We start from the raw sequence: 21,009 nt of genomic DNA, 5'->3' as shown, positions 1-21,009 counted from the left end.
TATAAAAAGAGCACTTTTATAACGAAATGCCGTTACAAACAGGAATTTATGCGGAGCCCAAGCTGTACAATTTTTGTTGGTGATTGACCAATCCCATGGCAGCGTTTTGGGTATAACAAGGTTTGTTGGTCAGTTCACCGTACGATGAGCACAACTTCTAAGGCTCTTGGAAATATGTTATTTTGGGATTTTTCCATAGACATGAATATTTTCCCCATATTTTTGCGTTGTATGTAGCGCCCTCAACAGTTAGAATTTTGCCTGAAATTATGAAGCACATATTATGAGCACTCGACTCGTGAGGGGGTCATCAAACTCATCATCACGTGTGAGGTCATTGAGGGTTGCGGCTTATCTGCTCGAGAAACAGCTGGGATTTCCATTTCGTGGTGGAAAACGAGCAGCGAACTACACTGTTTCTTAAAGGTAATTAGTTCTTTAAAGTGTATGCTTGGTTAGGATACGTTTGCATTGCACAGTGGAACTCTAAAGAAGTGTCTAAAACGCTGCTTAACGTTAGGCAATAGGCCTAGTTAAAAATTGCTTAACTTCAACTCGAGGCTTGACATACTAGTCATGCATTACGCCCCAACTATAGCATAAGTCCCAACTATTGTTGGGGCAGTCCCAATTGTAGCACTGCAGTGAGTGTTTTATTAACACATCACATTTCTTCCTGAACTGTTTGTATAAACCTTACAGTTCTGGGAGTAACGTTACATGGTGATTTCGAAAGAAAGAGTCCCTATATCATATATGGCTGATTCTATAAATTAGGGATCCAACTTGGGGACATTTGCCTATCATCTATGTGACGTTTAACAGGGCACAAATAGGGATTTTATTCTTGTTGTGTACCCATAGAGATGCTGCTCCATTTCCCCCAAGAGTTCTGTGTATGGTAACTTACATAAACATGTATCTTCGTACATTTTACCAAGAAAAAAAATGGCCAAAACCATTCCGAGTTTCAATAAAAGGTGCAAATATTTCCCGATCAGCGTCCTCCATGGTGACACGGAGTAGTGACTTAAGAGTTCTCAGAGTATTCTGGTCTGCAGTCTTGGTTGTGTACCATCAATATTGTGCTTTAGGGAGCGAGCTCGTGTGTTGTGTTTACATGTAAGCTGCACACTGCCTGCTGGGAGTGGGCCCGACTGTGTCAAAGTTGGACATACATGTACATGTAGAAAGGGAGAGACTAGCATCCCGACTCCACTATAGAAACAGAGGAGGAACCAAACTGTCAGCATGTGCATTATGCCAAATGGTAACTTTCGTGTAAGCTGGGTAAGAAGTGCCTCAACAGCTTCAAGGGGGACTTCTTGAGTGAATGGCGAACTTTAGACGGAAAGAATTCCATATACGAAGTTCACTTTTTAGGAGAAATTTTTGCTCCAGGACAGATTTAAAAAGGGGCGACATTTATTTTTGGGGGATAGAGATGTGAAAGAGGGTTCAGTAACTTAGGGGGACAGGTTTAAAAAGAAGGGGCCCCACGCAATAAAACGGCAAAAAAGTGAGTCCTTTTGCCGTTCTTTTTTTCCCCTACTATATCCTCTACCGTTTCCTTTTTCCTTCACTATCCCGTCCTTTTATTTCTCCACAGTTTTCCTGTCATTAGTACAAGGATTATTACAGTTAGTATACACATTTAATACATTTAATCCAAATTGTGTCGTAAAGGGGAATCGAACCTGCAATGAAGAGAACTGTTAGGTATAGAAATACAGCAGTCTGACCACGCCACACGAGCGCTTGTTGCCGGAGGAAGTCGATATGTTCCATATAAAGTTACGGTTGAATTAAGGAGAGGTCACGATGAGGTCAAGATGAATATTTAAAAAATTAAATATTTATGAAACTGAATATGTAATTATTCACGAATATTTGTATAAATTAGAATATTTAAATATAAATAAATGTGGCTATCCGTTGTTAATATAAGTAGGTTGTGCCAAAGGAAATCAACTAGGTAAGGTACATGTCTGAGCACAATTGACTGTATGACATGAGTTATCTCCGTCGTATTATGTAAACCAAGAGAGAAAGAACAAGTAGAAATGCAGTCGGCTGTACGAAAGAAGGAATTTCAGTTCAATGCTATATAAGAACTCAGGTGGAGTCTTGCTTCATCCATTAGCAATACATGCACTATGAGCAAGAATTGGAGTCTTACGCGCTTGGTGAGAGAGGTGACTATCACCCCGGAAAAGAAGCTGTCAAATACCACGGCAATCAGGGAAGCCAGCTACGACGGTGGAACAAGTTGTGAAACTGTTGTAGATTGGTATACCTATTGTCGTGAAGTTTGTCTGCACGTTGTTCAGCAACATGGCAAAACGTCGATCGGGGGACCGGGCCTGACGGTGGAGATAGATGAGTCCAAATTCGGTAAACGGAAGTACAATCGTGGTCGCCTAGTTGAGGGTAAGTGGATACTGGGCGGGATTTGCCGTGAGACAAAGGAAGTTTTCTTCATCGAGGTAGCCAAATGCGATTCGGCAACACTTATTCCTCTAATTAAGGAATATGTGGCTGCCGGCTCCACAGTCATTATTGATTATTGGAGAGCGTATGACTGCCTCAATGAAGATGATTTCCAACACCTCACGGTAAATCACTCTCTTAACTTTGTTGATCCATCCACTGGCGCTCACACAAACAATATTGAGAGCCAGTGGTGGCAACTAAAGCGAAGTCTGCCCAGTACCCACACCAGTGGAAGCGACCAGTTTGGGTTCTATCTGGCCGAATACATGTGGCGCTGCCGACATGCAGGAGTAGACCACTTCAATCAAATCCTTAAGGATGTTCTTCTCCTGTACAAGCCTCCCCTCACATTTTAGAGCGCACAACATCTCGCTCTGGCTGTCAGCCTTGGCAGATAGCCACACAATAATCTAAAGACAGGTTTCAGCTCCCTTTTCCCCTTCCCTCTGTATAAATATAGAAAAAAACTCCTCCAACTGACAAGCACTCTCTAAAAGAAATTTGCCCCTTTTTTCCTTCTAAACAAATTGTCCAACTTACAAACTGTCTGTAAAAGAAATTGGGCCCATTTTTTCCTTCTAACCAAATCCTCCAACTTCAAAATTGTCGCAAAACACGCACTATTTTCCCCCAAGTAAAAATTGTACATGTACAGTAGGGCACATTGCGCGGCATTTCGTGAACTGTGTAGATCCATCCAGACAGATGACGGCCCTCTGCACTCCTCGTGTTGCGGATTCATGCATAAAATTACCTCAATGCTTGTGGCAGCCCAACCCCTGTTACATAATGGTTCTTTCCGGATGTGATTCGGTTCATGCGCACACGTCGTGCGCATTCGCCATGTTCTTCAGAAGCAAAGATGGCCGCCTGTCGATGTAAACCTGGTCCATGTGTAGCTCCAAAAGTGTGCCCAAAACTCCACATTTCTGTCCTATGATGTTCAGCTCTTCAATGCCTATTGGAATCGTCTTTATTCAGCGATCAAAGTAAGGATACTTTTGTAGTAATTACGCGATATTACAGTGAACTTCGTATATGGAATTCTTCCCCTTTAGACTAGTTGCCATGTTTACAGCCTGAGGACCTCTAGTGGCACAGTCAAAAATACGGAAGCGCGTGCTGCTGTGGGGACCCAAACATTGTAGGACACACCATCGTCCTCACAATCCGCTCCAGTTTGTCCTAACGAAAGAAAACTTCCGCACAGCACTGTGTTGGCCCTACATTCATGTACGTGTGCATGTACTCGAATACATGCTTGTATAGAGCCACCTGACCCTGGGAAGAAAATTGCAGCAATTTCAGGAAGTCCTGACTCGAAGGAAGTTGGTCATGTTTAATCAGCAATGAAGGCAGTTCACTGCTTGATGCTGTATACAATGTACATGTAAATGTGTATGCCAGGGGGTGAATTTTGCAATAAACAAAACCAGAACCACAGGCCAAGTGTCTCTCATAAAATTCACTTGACCAGAATACATGTTACAAGACCCACAGGTAAAACATGTAAGTTGCATGTATAATACACATGGCTAAATGTGTACCTTCATCTCAAAGGAAAAGAAGGTTTTCAACAAGTTCAAAATAATTTGTAAACAAAAATGTTAGAAAAACACCAAACTGGCAGGCTGGTACCAATGCTTCAAGGCTCTATGTTAAAATCGCTGATGTCAGTCCACAGATCCAGTGGGCATATCAAATCCTGGGCATACATGTATGTTCGCAAGGTCTGTCGCACCGCCAGGGCAACATGTACATGTATTTTTGTCAGTGGATTTGTATCGGTCACGAATTGATCACATGATTTGCTACAAGTGTGCATGTATCATTCACATGTTGAGCGCACTGCGATGTTGCCGGGCCACAAGCAATGACGGATAACAGTGATCTTTCCCACAGTTGTGTCGTGTCTTCTGCGCTGTAATAAGCCATTTGCGAGTTAAATTTGAATAAACTCTGGCACACTGAGTCATCTGATTAAACATAAACATAACAATTTCAATTCCCCAGACTAAAGACATTGTTGCTATACCTCGTGATTCAGGGCAAGCTTTTGCTTAGCGACCACCATCTCTGGAATGGACTGGTTCCTTTGTGCCGTTCTTTTCCATTGAGAACAGTGTATTGTTGCAAGGCATCTCTTGTGTAACTAAGAAAAAGCCTGCCCCAAATCATGAGGTATGGCAACAGTGGCAACAGTTGGTGCATGGACGTGTACATATGTACATGTAAATGTGCACATATGCTTGTGCATGTCCTTTAAATTCACTCATAGAAAATCTTTTCTTGTTTATGGGTAAAGGTTACATATATGTAGTAATATCCTTTGAATTTGTTTGAAACTAAATCCTTTCTTTTCAGATCACCCCTTTTATCTCGGTTTCACTATTTAGTGCGTGAATGTCAGTGAAATTGGAAAGGAAAGAGAACTCGCCAAAAGAAAATACATTTGAAACAGCTATCCCAGTGGAAAACTGAAAGTGAATGTGTCACAAAAGAGGTTTCTTCCGCTGACATGAGGGAAAATTGACTTAAAACTAACTCTTCCGGACTGTTCAAAATCCACAAAGTACAGCCTCTTCAACGTTACGCGGGAGGGAGGGATGGATAAGTTGAAAAAAGGATGTCATAAGGTTGCAACAAAGGGTTGAAACTTCGAATGCCTGGCAAAATCCATTAAGATTCATGCAGGGTTCAAACCTTAAAGTTGTTCTCCTGCCACCTTTTCTCATACAGGTCAGCGTCTTCCTGTAGTGCATGTGATCTGCAGCAAGAAATCCAAGCATGCACTGATCCAAGTCTCCATCCTGTTCAATGAGACGGTGATAGAGAGCGAACCATGGGGTGCTGCTTTGGACGCGACGAGGACAAACGCACGCAGGTGGGTTTCATTTCCAAAGCTCCGTGAGTGTTTTTTGGTCAGTCTCCCTGCATGCTTAAAATGCATGCATTAAACCAGCTTTTTAAATCTCCATTTCTCAGATGCCAAAATTAGAATGATGACAAGAATAGCACATCTTGCTCTTTATATAACCCATTTATCATTGTCTACGTTCCCTCTTTTGTTCTTTTGTAACTAGTGTTGTTTGTAAATTGTTAATTCGTGTCCTGTTTGCAATTTAGTGGCAAGGCTACAGAGACAGTAACCAATAAAAAGATTCCAATTCAAATATGAATGCACATGTACCTCTCTAATAGTGACAGCCGACTGTACAATGTGAGACTCTTGATGTTGGGTGTAGACCATCCTCTGGGCATGTGGCCTACATGTAGATGCTATTTCTTTGGGCAACCATAGTTTACACTAAATGCCAGGATTGGCTGGCTTCAGCTCTTCCTCAAAATGTTCAGTTGCCATGGTACTATTAAAGAGTTGCGTGTATCAGCCTTTTACATGTTAACTGCGAATAAAATCTGGTACATTGAGCTATCTGATTGCACAAAACACAACAATTTGAACTCCCCAGACTAAAGACACTGTTGTTATACCTTGTGATTCGGGGCAAGCTTTTGCATGACGACCATCATCTCTGGAATGGACTGTTTCCTTTGTGTTCGTCTTATCCATTGAAAAACAGTGTATTGGTTCAAGGCGTCTCTTATGCAACTAAGCAAAAGCTTGCCCCAAATCAAGAGGTATATAGCAACAGGATCTTTAGTATGTAGAATTCAAATCATTATAATGTTGACATGAATTTAAAGAGCTCGGTGTACATGTACCAGATTTTATTCAAATTTAACTTTCAAAAGGCTCCTTGAAATTTGGACTCCTTGAAATGAGGACTCCTTGTTGTATTGCTTTTTTTTACATGTATAGATTGGGTCAGGGATTGCCAAGTGCAAGTGTCAGAAGTCAATGAAATGAATGTAGGAGTCAACAGTGAGATTAGACCAATCGGTCATGTTTAAATACATGCACATGTATCAGTGGCTTGAAACCACCCTCTTCCTGGGCTGCCAACTATTAGAAATGAGTGATTGTCTGAGGTATTTACATGTATGAATGAGGTGTACAGGCTTTAATGGGTGGAGCGTTGAAGCTCATACTGCTGTGGGATCACTCTCTTAGTAACACTAACTCTCCAGGGCCCAATTTCATAAAGCTGTCTAACCACTTCGCACCGGGGAGCCCAGTTTCGGAATCGTTTTGTTTACACTTCATGCCAGGCTGCCCGAAACCGGACAAAAGAGCTGGACCTTGTAACTAAAAACCGTACTCAGATGAAAAGACCGAGCTGCTGGGAATTGCCAACATTTTTTCAGTTGTCATTAGGGGAGGAATCCGTCATCGTTTTGAAAGATTATATCACTGTTTGTGGCATTCAGCGTGAGTGGATTACCACCGGGGACGAAAGTACTCTGGAACGCTCCAGTGATGAGCTGTACAAGACTGCTGCATGCTAATCTGGCCCCTATTGAAAAGACGTCAGCAGCTCACCGTGTCGGTTTCAGGAACAAAAGAAAATTATATAACACCGTACAATCTGGGCTCTTTTTATAAGGCTGCAGGCCTGGCTGAAATACTCTGGCGTCAATAGATGTTGTCTGTCAGATTAGAGTAGCCACCAGACAGTCATTCATGTGGGTGTAAACGTCTATTAAATGAAGTTATGAATTTTTAAAGAATTTTGAAAACACAAACAAATGAAATATCACCTGGCCCAGCAGAATCATCGTGGATAAATGGGCCCGGCGCGAAGTGGTTATTCAGAAAAGTCGTGCTTCCTACAGCAAAATATTTTGGTAATGCTAAGCATTGTTTCATCGCATTGCTTTGCCTGGTTGGGCTCAAGGTTGTGTGCCTATGCATTTAGTTTTTCTTTTGTTTTGTCTCTACATTACTACAAGGTTTTTCCTCCATGGTAAGCGTGCCTTTTGCCTGCTTACTGCTTACAGTCTTCATGAAATGTGCCAAGTATCCATTTACGTGAAATTGTGCACTTAGCAGTGCCGTGAAGTTGGGTGTTGGTGCCGAGTCAGTCGCATAGATTCTGGCTGCATTTAGCATTGCAAGAGTTAAATTTGCCTTATCATTTTTTTTTTACTTAAAAATTGTCAAAGTTGTCATATGATTTACAAAGGCATAATTGTACAGATAACTTCTGATTGTGGTTTCTAGGTTGAATCCCCTGATGAGAGAAGTCGTCTTCTTACGGACCCTGCCAGACACCAATCCAGTCGGCCCATAAACAGGCAAGGAAACATCCCTCAGATCAAAGACTAACTTATACATGTACAAGGTTAATCATGACCCAGTGTGAATTTAAACCTTCAACAATCAGAGCACTGTATTACTGAACACTGCTGACTAATCAGCCAGGATGGTCTGTGACCTTGTCAGTGTCAGCACTGTGGGGATAAAGTTGACAGCCACAAATTTGCTTGTACCTCAAACTGTCTGCAGACTTCTGCAGATGGTGTGGGAAGTTCGCAGCATGTACGCATAGTGCAAATCATGAAGTAACCTTTGCAGTACAAATTAAAAGTTGACTCACTCAGTTCCTCCCGATGGTCTCTCTGATATTGGAATGCTTGTTCCTAGTCTAGCAGTGACCAGATTAATCCTCTATGTTTGCAATGTATTTTCTTCTGCAAACTAAAAATGTTGCTGTAAAAACCATTCTGTTGGTTTTCCCGGCTGTTCCCGTGTCCACCTCGAGCAAAAGTACCCCCTCATTGGTTGAAAAGAGCCATTTTAATCAGGAGTGTTCATTCTGTTGGTTGCGATGCGACCGTAACTCAAGCATTTCATAGTGGTTCGTGAACCAGAGCAGATCGGTTTCAACCAAAGGAGCCTCCTTTGCTGAGAAAATGGCGCCCTCTCTTGGTCCAGCACAGGGCTCACACCGGTACTTCTGTTTGCTTGGAGATGGGTGGGTTCATCAGGCATCTGAGCCCTACACCCCCTGTCCAAAATATTACCACTTTATGTGACTATTTTGTGTCATGCTGTGTTAGACCATTCCACCTGTTTGCCAGTGGCATAGCAATGTTATGTTAGGCATTGATGTGTTTTGTTTGTCTTAATTTCAGTGAATATGGCGGCCAGAGTCCGTCGTCCTTGAAGAAGGGCGACGAGCAGTCGGAGTTAAACAGAATCCTCCACAAAGCAGCCAAGTAAGTTCTGTTAGGGGTGACCCTTCCAATGTGCAGCCATTCACCAAACAGTATGGAGATACCGGGTTTATGAGCGCAGTGTGAGTGCAGGATTGATTCCATTAGGTGACAGGTGGAACGTTCCATTCCAATGGGCCTCGTTGAAGGGAACATTCCTTCCACCACTGAATGATTTTGTTCTTTCCACTGCACTTATGTGAACTATTCCTTGTTTTGGACAGTGCCCACATAAATCCTCATCTGATTGCTGACATACAAACCGGCCGTTTGCCCTTTGACACCATGACATAAAATCACAAGAAGAAGTCATCTGCGCCTTTCTGAATTGGTTACACTTACTTCAACAGACTTTGCTATTTGTCCAGAACATTGATAATGTAATTTTTCTCTCCATATACATCAGTCAGATGACTGGGATTTATTCAAGGTCAGATGTCACAGAGCTTCTTCGTAAAGTACAGCTTAACCTCTAAACCAAAGAATCACGTATTACTTTAGATGTTTGGATGTAGAGGATTTTCAGTCTTGTGATTTTTGATGGTCAGCGTTCAAGCTACACAGATGTGCGTGATAAGGGGGGGGGCCTTTGAAGTCTCTCAACATTCTGGCGTACAAGAAACTGCCAATAGAAATACCTAGATTTGAAAATGCACACGCCTCCACAGACGTGATACACTTCTTGTAATACCTTTGCCCATCATGTAACGTTACGAGCAAAACCTCTATAATATCCAGATTTGGTTTATGCCACTTGAGGTGTATGGTGAAAACCTTTTTACTGTTTGCACCGTTCACATAAAATTTTCAACGCAGTGATGATCCTGACCTTGAAATCCAATTTTAATTCCGTTTTTGTTTCTCCCCTTTGAACCATTCTCCAGTGATGTGATAGATGTATCGGCCATAGACTCACATACAATGGAGCAGCACGAGTACCTTGACAGGGCTCGAACGTACAGGTCAGTTGCACGGCTCTTTGGTGTATATTTCTTATCTTTTAATGAGGTTAAACTCCGATCAGTGTGGAGGCCCTCGGGCGTACTGGGGTGCCTCAGGCAGTCACCAAACGACCCACATTTTAACTAACCACCCCTGGCTCTTAACTAGCTACGGCTGAATATGCTCTCAGGGGAAACTTTAGTTGAAAAAGTGGAATTTAATTGCATTACTGGATCACTGTTGCAAAAACTGGATTCAAAAACACATACTAGTAGTCACCAAACGACCCACATCTTAACTAACCACCCCCGGCTCTTAACTAGCTACGGCTGAGTAAATGCAAAGATACTCAAAGACTCGTTGGTGTGTTTTGGTTGAAATTGGTTCCTTGTGAGGTGAATGTCTTTACAAGAATTTCATCTAATGGATCATCTTGTTGGACCCTTTCCGGACACAATTTCCCCCACCCCCCACCAGTAACAAATAGACTTAGGCTTGAACCAGTGCCACTAGTAGTTTGTTTGTTTGTTTGTGTGGTTTTGACAGCTCGCGAGTAGCAGTAGTTGTCACGGGAACCAAGAAGTCACCCTCCAGTTTATTAGTCTTGCCACAAGGCGTGTCTGTGCCCTACACAGTGCTGGCAGACGAACCAGTCTCTCTAGCAGATATCAACTTGGTAGGTTGTGAGCAGAGAGACTTCAACTCTGTCTTATTTTGCGGTCCATTTGACCTTTCTGAGAGGTATACGTGTAATTCCACCATCTCAGTGGTGTACCGCCCACTAAGGAGAGGGTAGGGTTTGTGAATCCTAAATGGGTGGTCAGAGGATCAAGTCCATTCGCTGGTCGTATGTAGTGTCCTTGGGCAAGCCACTTGCCGTCCCCAACTGAGTGACTCAGTTTTGACAAAGAGACACATTTGTTTGTTTACAAAATAAACAATGTTAATTGACTTCTATAAGTATTATTTGGCAGTTTTGTGTCCTTTAAGATTCCCTCTTTATGACGTAGCGTCAGTCAAGTTAAAGGAGGGCTAAATACTGGGTAAATAAGAGTGTGAAAAAGAGACCAACTTCAAATACGATTTTCTCGAAACCTAGGTTTTACTCTCCGGTGAGAAATTTGCCTCTTCATGAAAAAGGAGACGATCTGGAATTTTCTCCACTTCAAGGATTTTTGCAGACTACAACGTATGGCTGCCTCATCCATAACATAAGTTTACACACATTTGCTCGCTGGTCTTAATGGTTTCATTTTTAACTTCCAAATCTTCCTCTCCAGATTGCAGTTGCTGCCGAGAACGCCTCCAAGGCCGTCAGTGGCGTGAAAGTCAAGCACAAGGAGGACTTAGTGGTGCAGTTCCCACTCACATAATTGTCAATCAAATGACCCCCCAAAAATGATAACATGTGTATATAAAACAGTGTTGTACTAGAAACCATCATAAGACTATTCACAGAACCAGGGACATGTTTTGCCGGCCCCTAACCAGAAAGTCGTCCGTGACGTCAAAGCAATTACAGGGAATATGTTAAGGGTGGCCCACAGAAACAACAAGACAGAAATGGTTACATCTTCTGACAGAGGCAAGCACAAGGAGGCAGACGATTTCACTAGTGCTCCTGGTGCTGCTCTCTCTTTTCACGTACGTTTTAGAAGAAAGTATCTCTTTGATTTGCCGCATGTAGCAACAGCTTTTGAAATGTATAATTCACTTCTTTAAGGGGCGACCAAAGTTGTCTGTTTACTTTCCGCCATTTTGAGGTGGTGCCGAACCAGCACCAACCGCGTTCCGTCAGAACGATGATGTCACGGAGGCATAACCAAAAGTCACAAAAACATTTAACCAGAGCTGAAACATGTTCATGGTTCAGGTCGCCAAAACACGCCCCAGCAACAAGTAACAGGGTGAGCGGTGACAAAGGAGTGCTTTTGTTGCTGTTCATTGGAATAGTCAGGTAACTTGGACTGAGACTCGTGATAGTCTTAAGAGGTTTCAACTACAATACTGATGTAAAGACGCATGACGCACAACACAGTGAAGTGGGCCAGATGCATTTTAGCTGTGTTTTCCACCCATTGTCAAAACTTGCTTCAAGTGTTTCAGCACACCAGAATATTTCACAACAGAGCACTGCATGTTCTTACAGAGAAAATAATGCCTTTTTTTTTCAGTCAAAAGGGCATATAGGGACCAAATCTAATCTACCTGTCAGGCTTGACATTAAAATGGACATATTTAAAGAGAGAAATCACTCTGTGGTTCTGATCCAGTTACAGCGTTTGTGAGAATGCACCTGAAGAACAGGGTAATGGAGTGCTCAGAGTGTGGCAAATACATGTATGTGGAACCATCAGGAAATCTCTGAATGACACAGTAACTTTACTGGCCCACTGTACTGTGTCTCGCGTCATATACATTACAGGCACCTTTTAAAGTGCCGACGTCCCGTGCATTACTTTTGCTCATATCCAGCACCTCTCAGTCCAAGTGAACTGAAGGAAGCACCGGTGAAGCACTTTTGGACAGCTTCCTGTCAAAATCAGTCCACAGGCAATTCCCCTTGCGTGCATGCCACAGGCAGATGGACGTGTTGACCCGCGTCACTGCTCAAACGAATTTCATCCAATGAAAGATCAAGGATACGTTGTCAAGGGTTCTTGGGGAAATTGAACCCAAACCAGCACCGTTGATACCGTGCAGGGGTGCGAATAAACTGCATATTGTCAAGGAGTGAGGGTTGTGGTGTAGAAAGGGGCAACGTTTGCCCTTGGCATTCCTGGGATTGCACAGGTAATGTTACCCTCATACTGAAGCATTGCTCAGTTGCAAAAACAACCTGCTGAGATAAATGTGACCCATCGTTCTAAAACCAGGCCGAAGGAGCTGACTTCGTATCCGATGACGTAGTGGGACTTCCACTGTTCGCGGAATTTCCACAGTTTTCGTTGCTCATAATTACCAAAGCTTTCTGCAGAAAGAGTTTAGAGTTTGGATTACTTTGAAGTGTATTGTAAAAAACAGTGAGGGAGAGCCGTTGCTTGATATCGGAATTACCTACTTCAGTCTGGATTTGGAATGATAGGTCAAAAATGAGAATGCATCTGATGTGGGAGCACAAGCCCTCAATGCGTTTGTGTGCAAACTTTTTTTTTTCGTCAGCTTGAAGCAATATGTTAATTGGTACGTTTTTCTATAAAATGTATGTTATACCAGTCTGTCGTGGGTTGTAACTGAACCCCAATTACACAAGCTGTGAAGTGGCTTTACATGATTTACGGAATACAGAAATAACTGCCTACATCTGTTGTCTGTGTGGAAACCTGAGCAGGTACGGATGAGCACAGCATGTCTTTAGCCATGTTTGAGTTACCTGGCTGTGGCTAAAATATGACACATATTCCACTGGCTGCTGACATCTCTCATATACTTATGTGTTGCTCCCAGCCACAGCCACTCTGATTGGGACAGGGCCTTTTTTGGAGGTCGTTAGTATTAGCTAGTAGACTTTGGGACTGATTCCATGGAGTTGTTACCCATTCAGTTATTTGCTTAGCACAGGCACCGTTCTGCCTTTCAGCAAGGAATCACAATGCCTCATGGTGCGTGCTGCTCGTGACCGTTTCTTAGCTAGCTTTTCTTGGCTTATCAAAAGTATTTGTCAAATGAGACTCCATGGAATTGGGCCCTCACCTTGTATCATTTTGGATATGCATTATCCCATATTCATATACATAAACTGTAAACTTCATTCTACCCGTTTCTTCAGTTAAATGTTTTATGAGTTAGTAATTAATACTTCAATGCATACAGCACTGGCCATTTACGTGGTTGTGTTGAGAGGCGGCAGTTTATGCTTTGTCATGCAAGTGCAGCCTCACTTTGGTCTCAATTGGGCAGTTTTGTGCAGAGTACATTTATGAGCTCTGAATGGTAGATTCATGGGGTGAGGTCACTGGACTATAGGATTTTGGGGCTATCTTTAAGTGATTGCTAGTATTTTGTTTGTTCATCTTCTCTGTACATCTTTAAGGGTAAAAGCTTTTTTACATCCAAAAAAAAAAAAGATTTTTGTGTCAGAGTAACCATTCCCGAGTCATTTTTTGTATATTTGGTGTGGTTTTTTGAGTGCTCTACTTTTTCAGCGGTTTCGATGATGCAAGATATGGGGCGGAGAGAACTCCCTTGCCTTTGTGTTGGTCATTGTTTGATCGTAATCTCAGGAATTCTTTACAGACTTATAGGGGGATGTGTTAGGTAACAATAGTGTGTATAGGGATTGGACATGGGGGGGGAGCCATCGGCCCCATATCGTGCACGGTATCGGGTGCCGTGGCCAAATATTGGAGAAACGCTAGTCTCTTTGGCGGTGGTGTACAGCTCTTCAACTGATTCTGAGAATACTCATGATTATGAAACTTGCATCAGGGTAAACTAGAAGCCCCCCCCCCAGTTGAGGTGGATTATACAGAGTGAAAGAAGTGTAAAATGGAATGTAAGGTGTTTAGAGGGTGGCATTCAAAACAAGAAAAATGAAATTGGACCCGGGTGTTCACTTCCCCTCCCCGTTCGACATGCATGGCCTCTTGAAAATGAGACGAGAGGCTGTGCATGATGAGACACTTGGTGGCGGCAAACACAGCGGTGCCACATGACTGGCTGGGTTCGGTTCACTCAGTTAATTTTGCCGCTGAATCTAACAGGCCGGCTAGGAGCAGGGTTAACACACGCCAGAATGAGCTTCCGAATCTCAGAATGAGGATACTGCCGCACTGCCACCCCACTTGGGTGGTTAGAAACCTTTTCATCTACAGAAATAGAGGAGTGAATGCTGCCGAAACTTGAACTGCACCGTTTTGATGAAGTTTCAAGCATGGTTCCAGCTGTTTCAGCTCGAAATCGCAAAGTCGAGCATCGATCCAGCTGTACCATGAACAGCGCCCCTTATACCACGCGAAATCTGGCAATGACGTGCGATTGCGAACCGACTTTGAGGCCACGGCCGGGAAATGCCGAAGTTAGCTATTCAAAGTGCTGTAAGTATACAAAAGTTCTACGCTTATTCTTCTGGATATACTTCCATGCATGTCGGTTTGTATCATCTATAGACACCTGAAGAAACCGGAGAGAAGGTTTTATTTATTTAAATTTGGTGGTGCGCTGAACTTTGAAGTGTAGTAAAGTCTAATGGAATGTTCTCCTAGCGACAGGGGGGGTGAACGAAAATTCCGCTCACATGTCAGAGACTGGATTTTTAAGATGTGTCAGGACCTTAAACCTTGAAGAGCAAATTTTAATTCCCCAGGGTTTCAGCACGAGCGTTTTGGCTTGATCGTAACTGTTTGCGTATAAATTATGACGTCGTTTTGATACTTTCGTTATGTCAAAAGTACCGTTGTTTTAATACCCAAAAAGAGAAGAAGCATGGTTGGATATTTCAAGTCTGTTTTTTAATAAAAAGGGAGAAATATAATCAGCCGAAAGACTAGCCAAGTAATTGAGACAAGCAATATATAATGCAATTATAAGGAACGGGGGTTCTGAACTTTAATGATTGAAACCTGTGATAATACATGTGTATAACTACGTCATATTTACGGCAAAAACGAAAATTAAACTATATACCACTAATGCCTCTGGCTTTTTTGATCATACAGATTACACTTCATTCCATTAAAATGCAAAGGGCTAATAGCACAGATAATGGAGAAATTGTGTTCATTGAGCTATGCTGCAAATTCAGTTGCCTGTGCAGCGGAACGGATTGCACCATGTTAACTCGGGCCAGCGTGGGGAGGATAGGGGGGCTTTGTTTCTCCAGCGGCCATGAATAGTTCGCGTGTGGGGGCATATTGATTATTAATTGTTCATTAATTTGTGTTAATTGATTCATGAACACGGCCCTGTGCCCTCTGCTATCAGGCTAAACTGATGGGCTCGACTAAAGTATTGTCATTGCGAACTAATCGGCTGTTGACACAAAAATCAGCTGGTTCTTTTAAAAGTAACTTCAAATTTAGACGCGAGCATTACACATTGCGTGAGCTTCTACAACGGTTTGAAGTGACTGTGTAAAACTGATCTCGTGACTTCCATTTAGGTGGAACTCAGGTAACTGTTACACCTTTATCAGTATGTGAAGTTGTCTTACTATTGACAGTGGGTTCACAGGGAACAAGACAAAAATGGCGGCATCATGATAAAGGTCTACAGGCGTAAAGAGCTCAAGTGCTATTGTAGGCTATTGTAATGTTCCACTTTCTGATAGCACTGATTATCTAAAAGCATCGGAGGTTATATCAGTGATCCAGTAGCTGTTCAGTGTCAAACTATCCTGTTTGTAATACTACATTAATCTAGAAAAACAAAAAAGCACAAAAGAACCCCAAAAAGGCAACATGCGCAGGGGCGTGTCCTCCCCCTTGCACCCCGTTGAATGAGTCACTGAAGGGAAGGGTAAATGGCTCGGACTGGGCATTGACGATTTCGCCAATTCGGACTGTGCCGCGGGCCGAAACAGAGTTGGTCTCCAGACTGATGTCGGTCAGCCCGGCGCAGACTTCTCTCCCCAGGAGTGTTCCGCAGTACGTCAGTTCGTTTTTCGTCTCTGTACATAGGTAAACACAAGTAGGCCTATCAAACAAAGTTAGGGTTCGGGATTCCTTCTCCGGTTCTCCCTGTGACAAGAAAACAATCTACCCAACACATAACACCCGTTAAAAGCTGGCACAGGTTAATATGCCGTGTATATAATGGACTACTGTTTGTCTTTCGTCGTCACGCGGTTGTCTTAGCGTCGCCCGTTGCGTCGTGCGTCACGTCGCATCATCGTACGTCATGTCGTGCTTTTCGTGGTGTTGTGTCTTGCAAATTGCTTTTATCCTTTGCCAGCATATCGTATTTGTTTCTATATCAGAAACACTAGTATCACGAACGAGTTCAGAACTTTCTTCATCGTGATCAGGAGGCCTTCATCGCGAAGGAGGGCTGCTTTGCGTTTGTCGTTAGCCGTGTGCCATAAAATGTGAAGAGCTGGATTAAGGCGCCTTTCCACGCATATGCGCATCAACACTTGCGCCAAGCGTTGCATATCCGTCAGAATGGCTCTCGGAGTAATTGCGACGGCCGCACACAACGCACACGTGTGTTGTATTAATGGAGTCGAATTTTGTGTCCGCGAAGGTGAAACGCATAAACGCGTCGTATACGCAACGCACTCCAAAAACGTGCATTTGGAAAGGCGCCTTTACGCGGTTTTGATGGGCTTAACTGACGTATGGCTCTGCTGCACAGGTGGTTTTGTTTTGCTTGTTGTTTGGTGCGAGCACCATGCATTTGTCTGCAAGATTCTTGTCACATGATGATATGCGATTCACGAATCAGAGGACGGGAGTAAAAACAATTTTTTTAATCTTTGCCCTGTTGAATTTCTGTATCTCTGAATGAAGCCAAAATGTGAACAGATGTTTGATCAATTAGGCTGACTGACCAACAATGGACCAACTATGGACCGACAATGGACCGACCTACCAACAGGACTGGCTCTGCAGCACTTTCCCAAACGAGTTTATAATTATTGTCGTGTTTGTTTATTACCGAAAGTGAAACAATGCTTAGCTTCCCGTGAGCTTCAGAACCTTACCGCTGAAGGAATGGCGAAAGACAGTTAAGGAGTTGATCACCACTGCAATGCCGATCCCATCATCGTTGAAATACGCCACCAGACAGGCTGTCACCAAATGATTTATAGAACATGAAAAATGTGAGTTTAGAAAAGGTTACCAAAGAAAAACGCGTTGACAGGAAAGACATATGTCTAGTCAGATATACAATAAGAATGCAAAAGCGCGTCACTGTTAACATATTTTTTAGATTTGCTGACGTTTAGTGTTTATATGCGTGTGTTTGAAATGTAACATTTCGCAAACGAAATGAGGGCAACTTTCCAAGGGCAAGGGAATGGCAGTATACTTAAGGAGCTGATAATTTTGTGTGTGGGACTAGGCTATGAAGTGTCGGCTTGACCTTAGTGTGCGTGAAATAAGGGGGGCGTAACTTTGCCCCACCCCCTAACCGAAAGCTCAATGGTTAAAATACGGCAGTATAATTACCCCTGAATGTTTTCCCGACCAGGGTGAACTCCAAACAGCACTGGCATTCACCACTTTCACAAGAGCAGCTAAATGCCTGGCTACGGAGAGCTACTGGGAAAGAATGAAATCATCAAACTACATGACACAAGTGATGAAAGTAACATGTTGAAATTCCAATGATAATTTACGCTGCGTGTCGGGCATTAATAAAGCTGCGATGGATTCCGCTGCCGGTATTTTGTAGTGTAAAGCGAATGAACCGGGCATTAGTTTTTGACGGAGTGGTACAGCCTTGGTCCAGTACACAGCGCACGTCCGGTTACCTGTTACCTAATACTGAGGGACCGCAGCGATGTCGCGGAAGTAAAACACAAACGCATGACCAAACGGAAAAGACCTTTCAAACTGGTTTAGGTCACATAGATAGAGGACATAGGATCTGTCTGAAAAAATAATTCGCTGGGTTCCCGATGGCAATGAACACACGTTGTACCGTACAATAGGCCCTATATCTTTGTTTTAGCGGTCCCCGAAATGTCTATCGAAAGTGAAAGTTACTTTCAGCAAACACATCCCATCAAAGTAAGTATGACTTCCGTGACAGAAATTCCGTTAACAACAATTATGAAAGGCAAAGGTAGCCATAGGGTAATTTCATTGACGTCACACACTGCTGCGCTGGTTGCCCGAGCTGTACACAGTGTCGCTCGCGGAACACTCTGCAATCTCCAAGACTGCAAAGTTCATTTTTTTGTTCGGCACTATTTTTGCACCGATATTGCACGTACATTTCAATTTCAATGGCGTATGATTGCCAGGGGCAGATGGGGGGGCGTGGGGGCGCACACTCCTTTTTTCACCAAAAACCAAAAAAAAAGTAAAAAGAAAGGAAAAATAGCGAGGGGGAAGAAAAACAAAAGAGGGAGGGACCCAGTAATTTTACGGCCGCGACCCTGAATTTTTTTATCGGCAAGTTTACAAAAAGTAAAAAAAAAAATGATGTTGTTGCTCGTTTTGGCCTGAAAATTGCTCCGCACACCGCCTAGAATCCAAACTTTCCCGGAGCACTTAAGCGGGCCGCAGACCCCACGCCGTAAGGGCTTCGCGCTACGCCAGGCATTATACCAGTGTTGCTTTAGGTCAACCCCCCCTTTGGAAAATCCTTGATCCGCCCCTGACTGCGATTGGAAGTTAAGGGACAAAACCGAGGGTGTGAAATGCAGCGGATATATTTACAATTATACACACATAAATCCTCTTCATAACGAATTCATACGGCAGTCAACCCCCCCCCCGCTCTGAGACCACAAAACAAGGTTTAAAACAATGGGGAAAAATAATTTTAAAAAATAAGTATTAAAGTTAGTCCACCAATACCATTGTAAACAATAATTATGTAATATAATGCTTCATTATCGTTTCCGCTTGTCCACGAAAATGAGACGTTAAAAAAAGAATGCCCGGCCTGACCCCCCCCCCGAAAAAAAATTCCTGGATCCGCCCCTGCATGCTTCTATGCGGTACAAATAGAAAGAAACTTGAACTTTAAACGACCGTGAATACACAGATGGACCGAATGCAATAAAAATGTCGTTTCTGAACTATTTCTAAAAAAAAGGAATAGTTTCATAGAAAAATTTAAAATGACGAAACACGGATATGGTATGGCACTTGTGAAAAGGTGAAATAAAAATGTGTCCTTGACAAGTTCATAAATGTTGCATCCAGCTAGGATATATAAATGCCCATAAATATATACCAGAAAATCCTTTTCAAAACACACAGAATGAAAACTAAAACTAAAACTAAATTGATCTTGAGATTTTTTTTACTTGTTCGAAATGTACTTTTACTTCGGTTATCTTGCACGCAGCTAGACCAATCCTTCGCCCTGTGCGCGTGCACATGGTGCAAATGTTCAGCTGGGGAGGACAGGGCTATTTTCCCTCCCCCCAAAAGAGGACAAGTTTGTGTCTTGTAAAATATGAGCGAAAGTTAGAGACCCTTAATTCCCCTCGTTCCCAAAGCGTGCAACACATCATCCCTAACTTATCACCCTTTGGAACAGTTCGAAAGGTTGCTTAAAGAATGTTTTTTAACAAATGGCTTTCCTCCGTAAAAACCTAATCTCCTCCCCTCTAAAAAAAAATTCTAGATCCGCCCTTGTGCGGACGATGGATAATCGGCCTGATCTTTGATTAAAAACGAAAATCTACATGAAGAGATGATAGATATATAAAAGTGACTATGTACACGTAATTGGATGTATGATTAGGATGCTTACCTGCGTTAGGTACCAGCAGCGAATTTCCAGTCTTCCATGCCTGTATGTGTTCCTCGTCCCAACCTTCGACTGTCTGATCGTCCCACTCGTTGCCGAAGTCAAACGATCCGACGGTCGGTGCGCGGTCTTCGTTCGCTTCCGCAGCGACACACGCGAGAGCTACGCACACGAAAGCAAAGAGTTTCATCTTAACAGCTCGATGAACTGGAGAGAGACGGTCGACGGCTGTAGATCGCGAGTCGGTGTGTTTGATTTCCACAAGGCAGTCTCTTCTTATTGAATTCAAGGGAAGCGTAATGAAACAAATGGGGGATTTTCCAACCGTGTAGCTTCCTGGTAACTCCGTCGTTAATCAAACTCAGCGTACTCAATGCTTATCATCAGGAAGAAAGTTTCCTGTTTTGATACAGCAGTGTAGAAACTTTCTATGGATTTTCCAACTTGTATTCGGCCTTTATGCTTTCACGTTTGCTTTGAAATGTTCAGTTTCCTTTCGCTTTAAAACAAGTTCTCCCCGCTTCCATTTTGATTTAACATTATAAAGTGTAATACTGGAAATTGCAGAGATGATATTATCTACTTATCATTGAGAAAAGGTAATTTTGCGTGAATTTCCTAGATTTTTTTTCGTATTTAAAGCTTGTTTTTATCCTCTTTGAATTGACGATGCCAAAATGTGTTCTCTCCAATCAGTCAGATATGTTGTGTGCGTAAACTTGAACGTTTAGTTTAATTACATGTAATTGATTGGTCTGTTGGAGTAATACTGTTTCCAATTTTAATGTTCCTTATTTGCATATTGGTTTCAACTTTATATGAGACTGCTCACGAATATGAAAATCAAATGAGCGTAAACCAGACCCCACCCCCTAAAGAGGTTGCAGTGCAGTGTACTGTTGAGCTTCCCAACCCCACCGACGGGGGTGTGATGACGTGACGATGGTGCACAGGTTTAAAAGACCTTTTGGTCACATTCAAGAAATACCGACCAGGACATCAATGTTCGCATTATTGCGACTGGGAAGGTTTAAATTGCCCTGTGCACTTCCACGCAATTTTGCAAGTAAATTTGTATTGCTC

The 21,009-nt window shown here is 42.8% G+C and overlaps 2 protein-coding genes across 3 annotated transcripts; one reads left to right on the top strand and one right to left on the bottom strand.

Annotated features, from left to right (window-relative positions):
• Positions 1 to 293: 293 nt before the first annotated feature.
• On the top strand, positions 294 to 13,637 carry lamtor1 (late endosomal/lysosomal adaptor, MAPK and MTOR activator 1). The gene is made up of 7 exons (XM_022228812.2): positions 294 to 426; positions 5,233 to 5,377; positions 7,616 to 7,689; positions 8,530 to 8,613; positions 9,495 to 9,572; positions 10,099 to 10,228; positions 10,833 to 13,637. The coding sequence occupies exons 2-7, from the start codon at positions 5,336 to 5,338 to the stop codon at positions 10,923 to 10,925; spliced, it is 501 nt and encodes a 166-aa protein (XP_022084504.1). The 5' UTR covers positions 294 to 426; positions 5,233 to 5,335; the 3' UTR covers positions 10,926 to 13,637.
• Positions 13,638 to 15,074: 1,437 nt separating this feature from the next.
• Positions 15,075 to 20,293, bottom strand: LOC110975964 (uncharacterized). 2 transcript variants are annotated; one of them, XM_087133662.1, is made up of 4 exons: positions 19,930 to 20,293; positions 17,664 to 17,756; positions 17,195 to 17,281; positions 15,075 to 16,159 (listed from the first exon to the last, which is right to left on the bottom strand). In XM_087133662.1, exons 1-4 carry the CDS (start codon positions 20,114 to 20,116, stop codon positions 15,909 to 15,911), a joined length of 618 nt encoding a protein of 205 aa, XP_086989788.1. In that variant the 5' UTR covers positions 20,117 to 20,293; the 3' UTR covers positions 15,075 to 15,908. The 2 variants fall into 2 exon arrangements, with proteins under 2 accessions (XP_086989788.1, XP_022084543.2); XM_022228851.2 differs by having other exon boundaries at positions 17,664 to 17,753; positions 19,930 to 20,288.
• Between the last annotated feature and the right edge of the window lie 716 nt (positions 20,294 to 21,009).

This window comes from Acanthaster planci, linkage group LG02 (genome assembly GCF_054643075.1).
Source record: "Acanthaster planci isolate LZ-2023a linkage group LG02, COTS_SCS, whole genome shotgun sequence".
Lineage (NCBI taxonomy): Eukaryota > Metazoa > Echinodermata > Asteroidea > Valvatida > Acanthasteridae > Acanthaster > Acanthaster planci.
The sequence above is the reverse complement of the archived record's forward strand: the minus strand, read 5'-3'. Positions and strand labels throughout refer to the sequence as shown.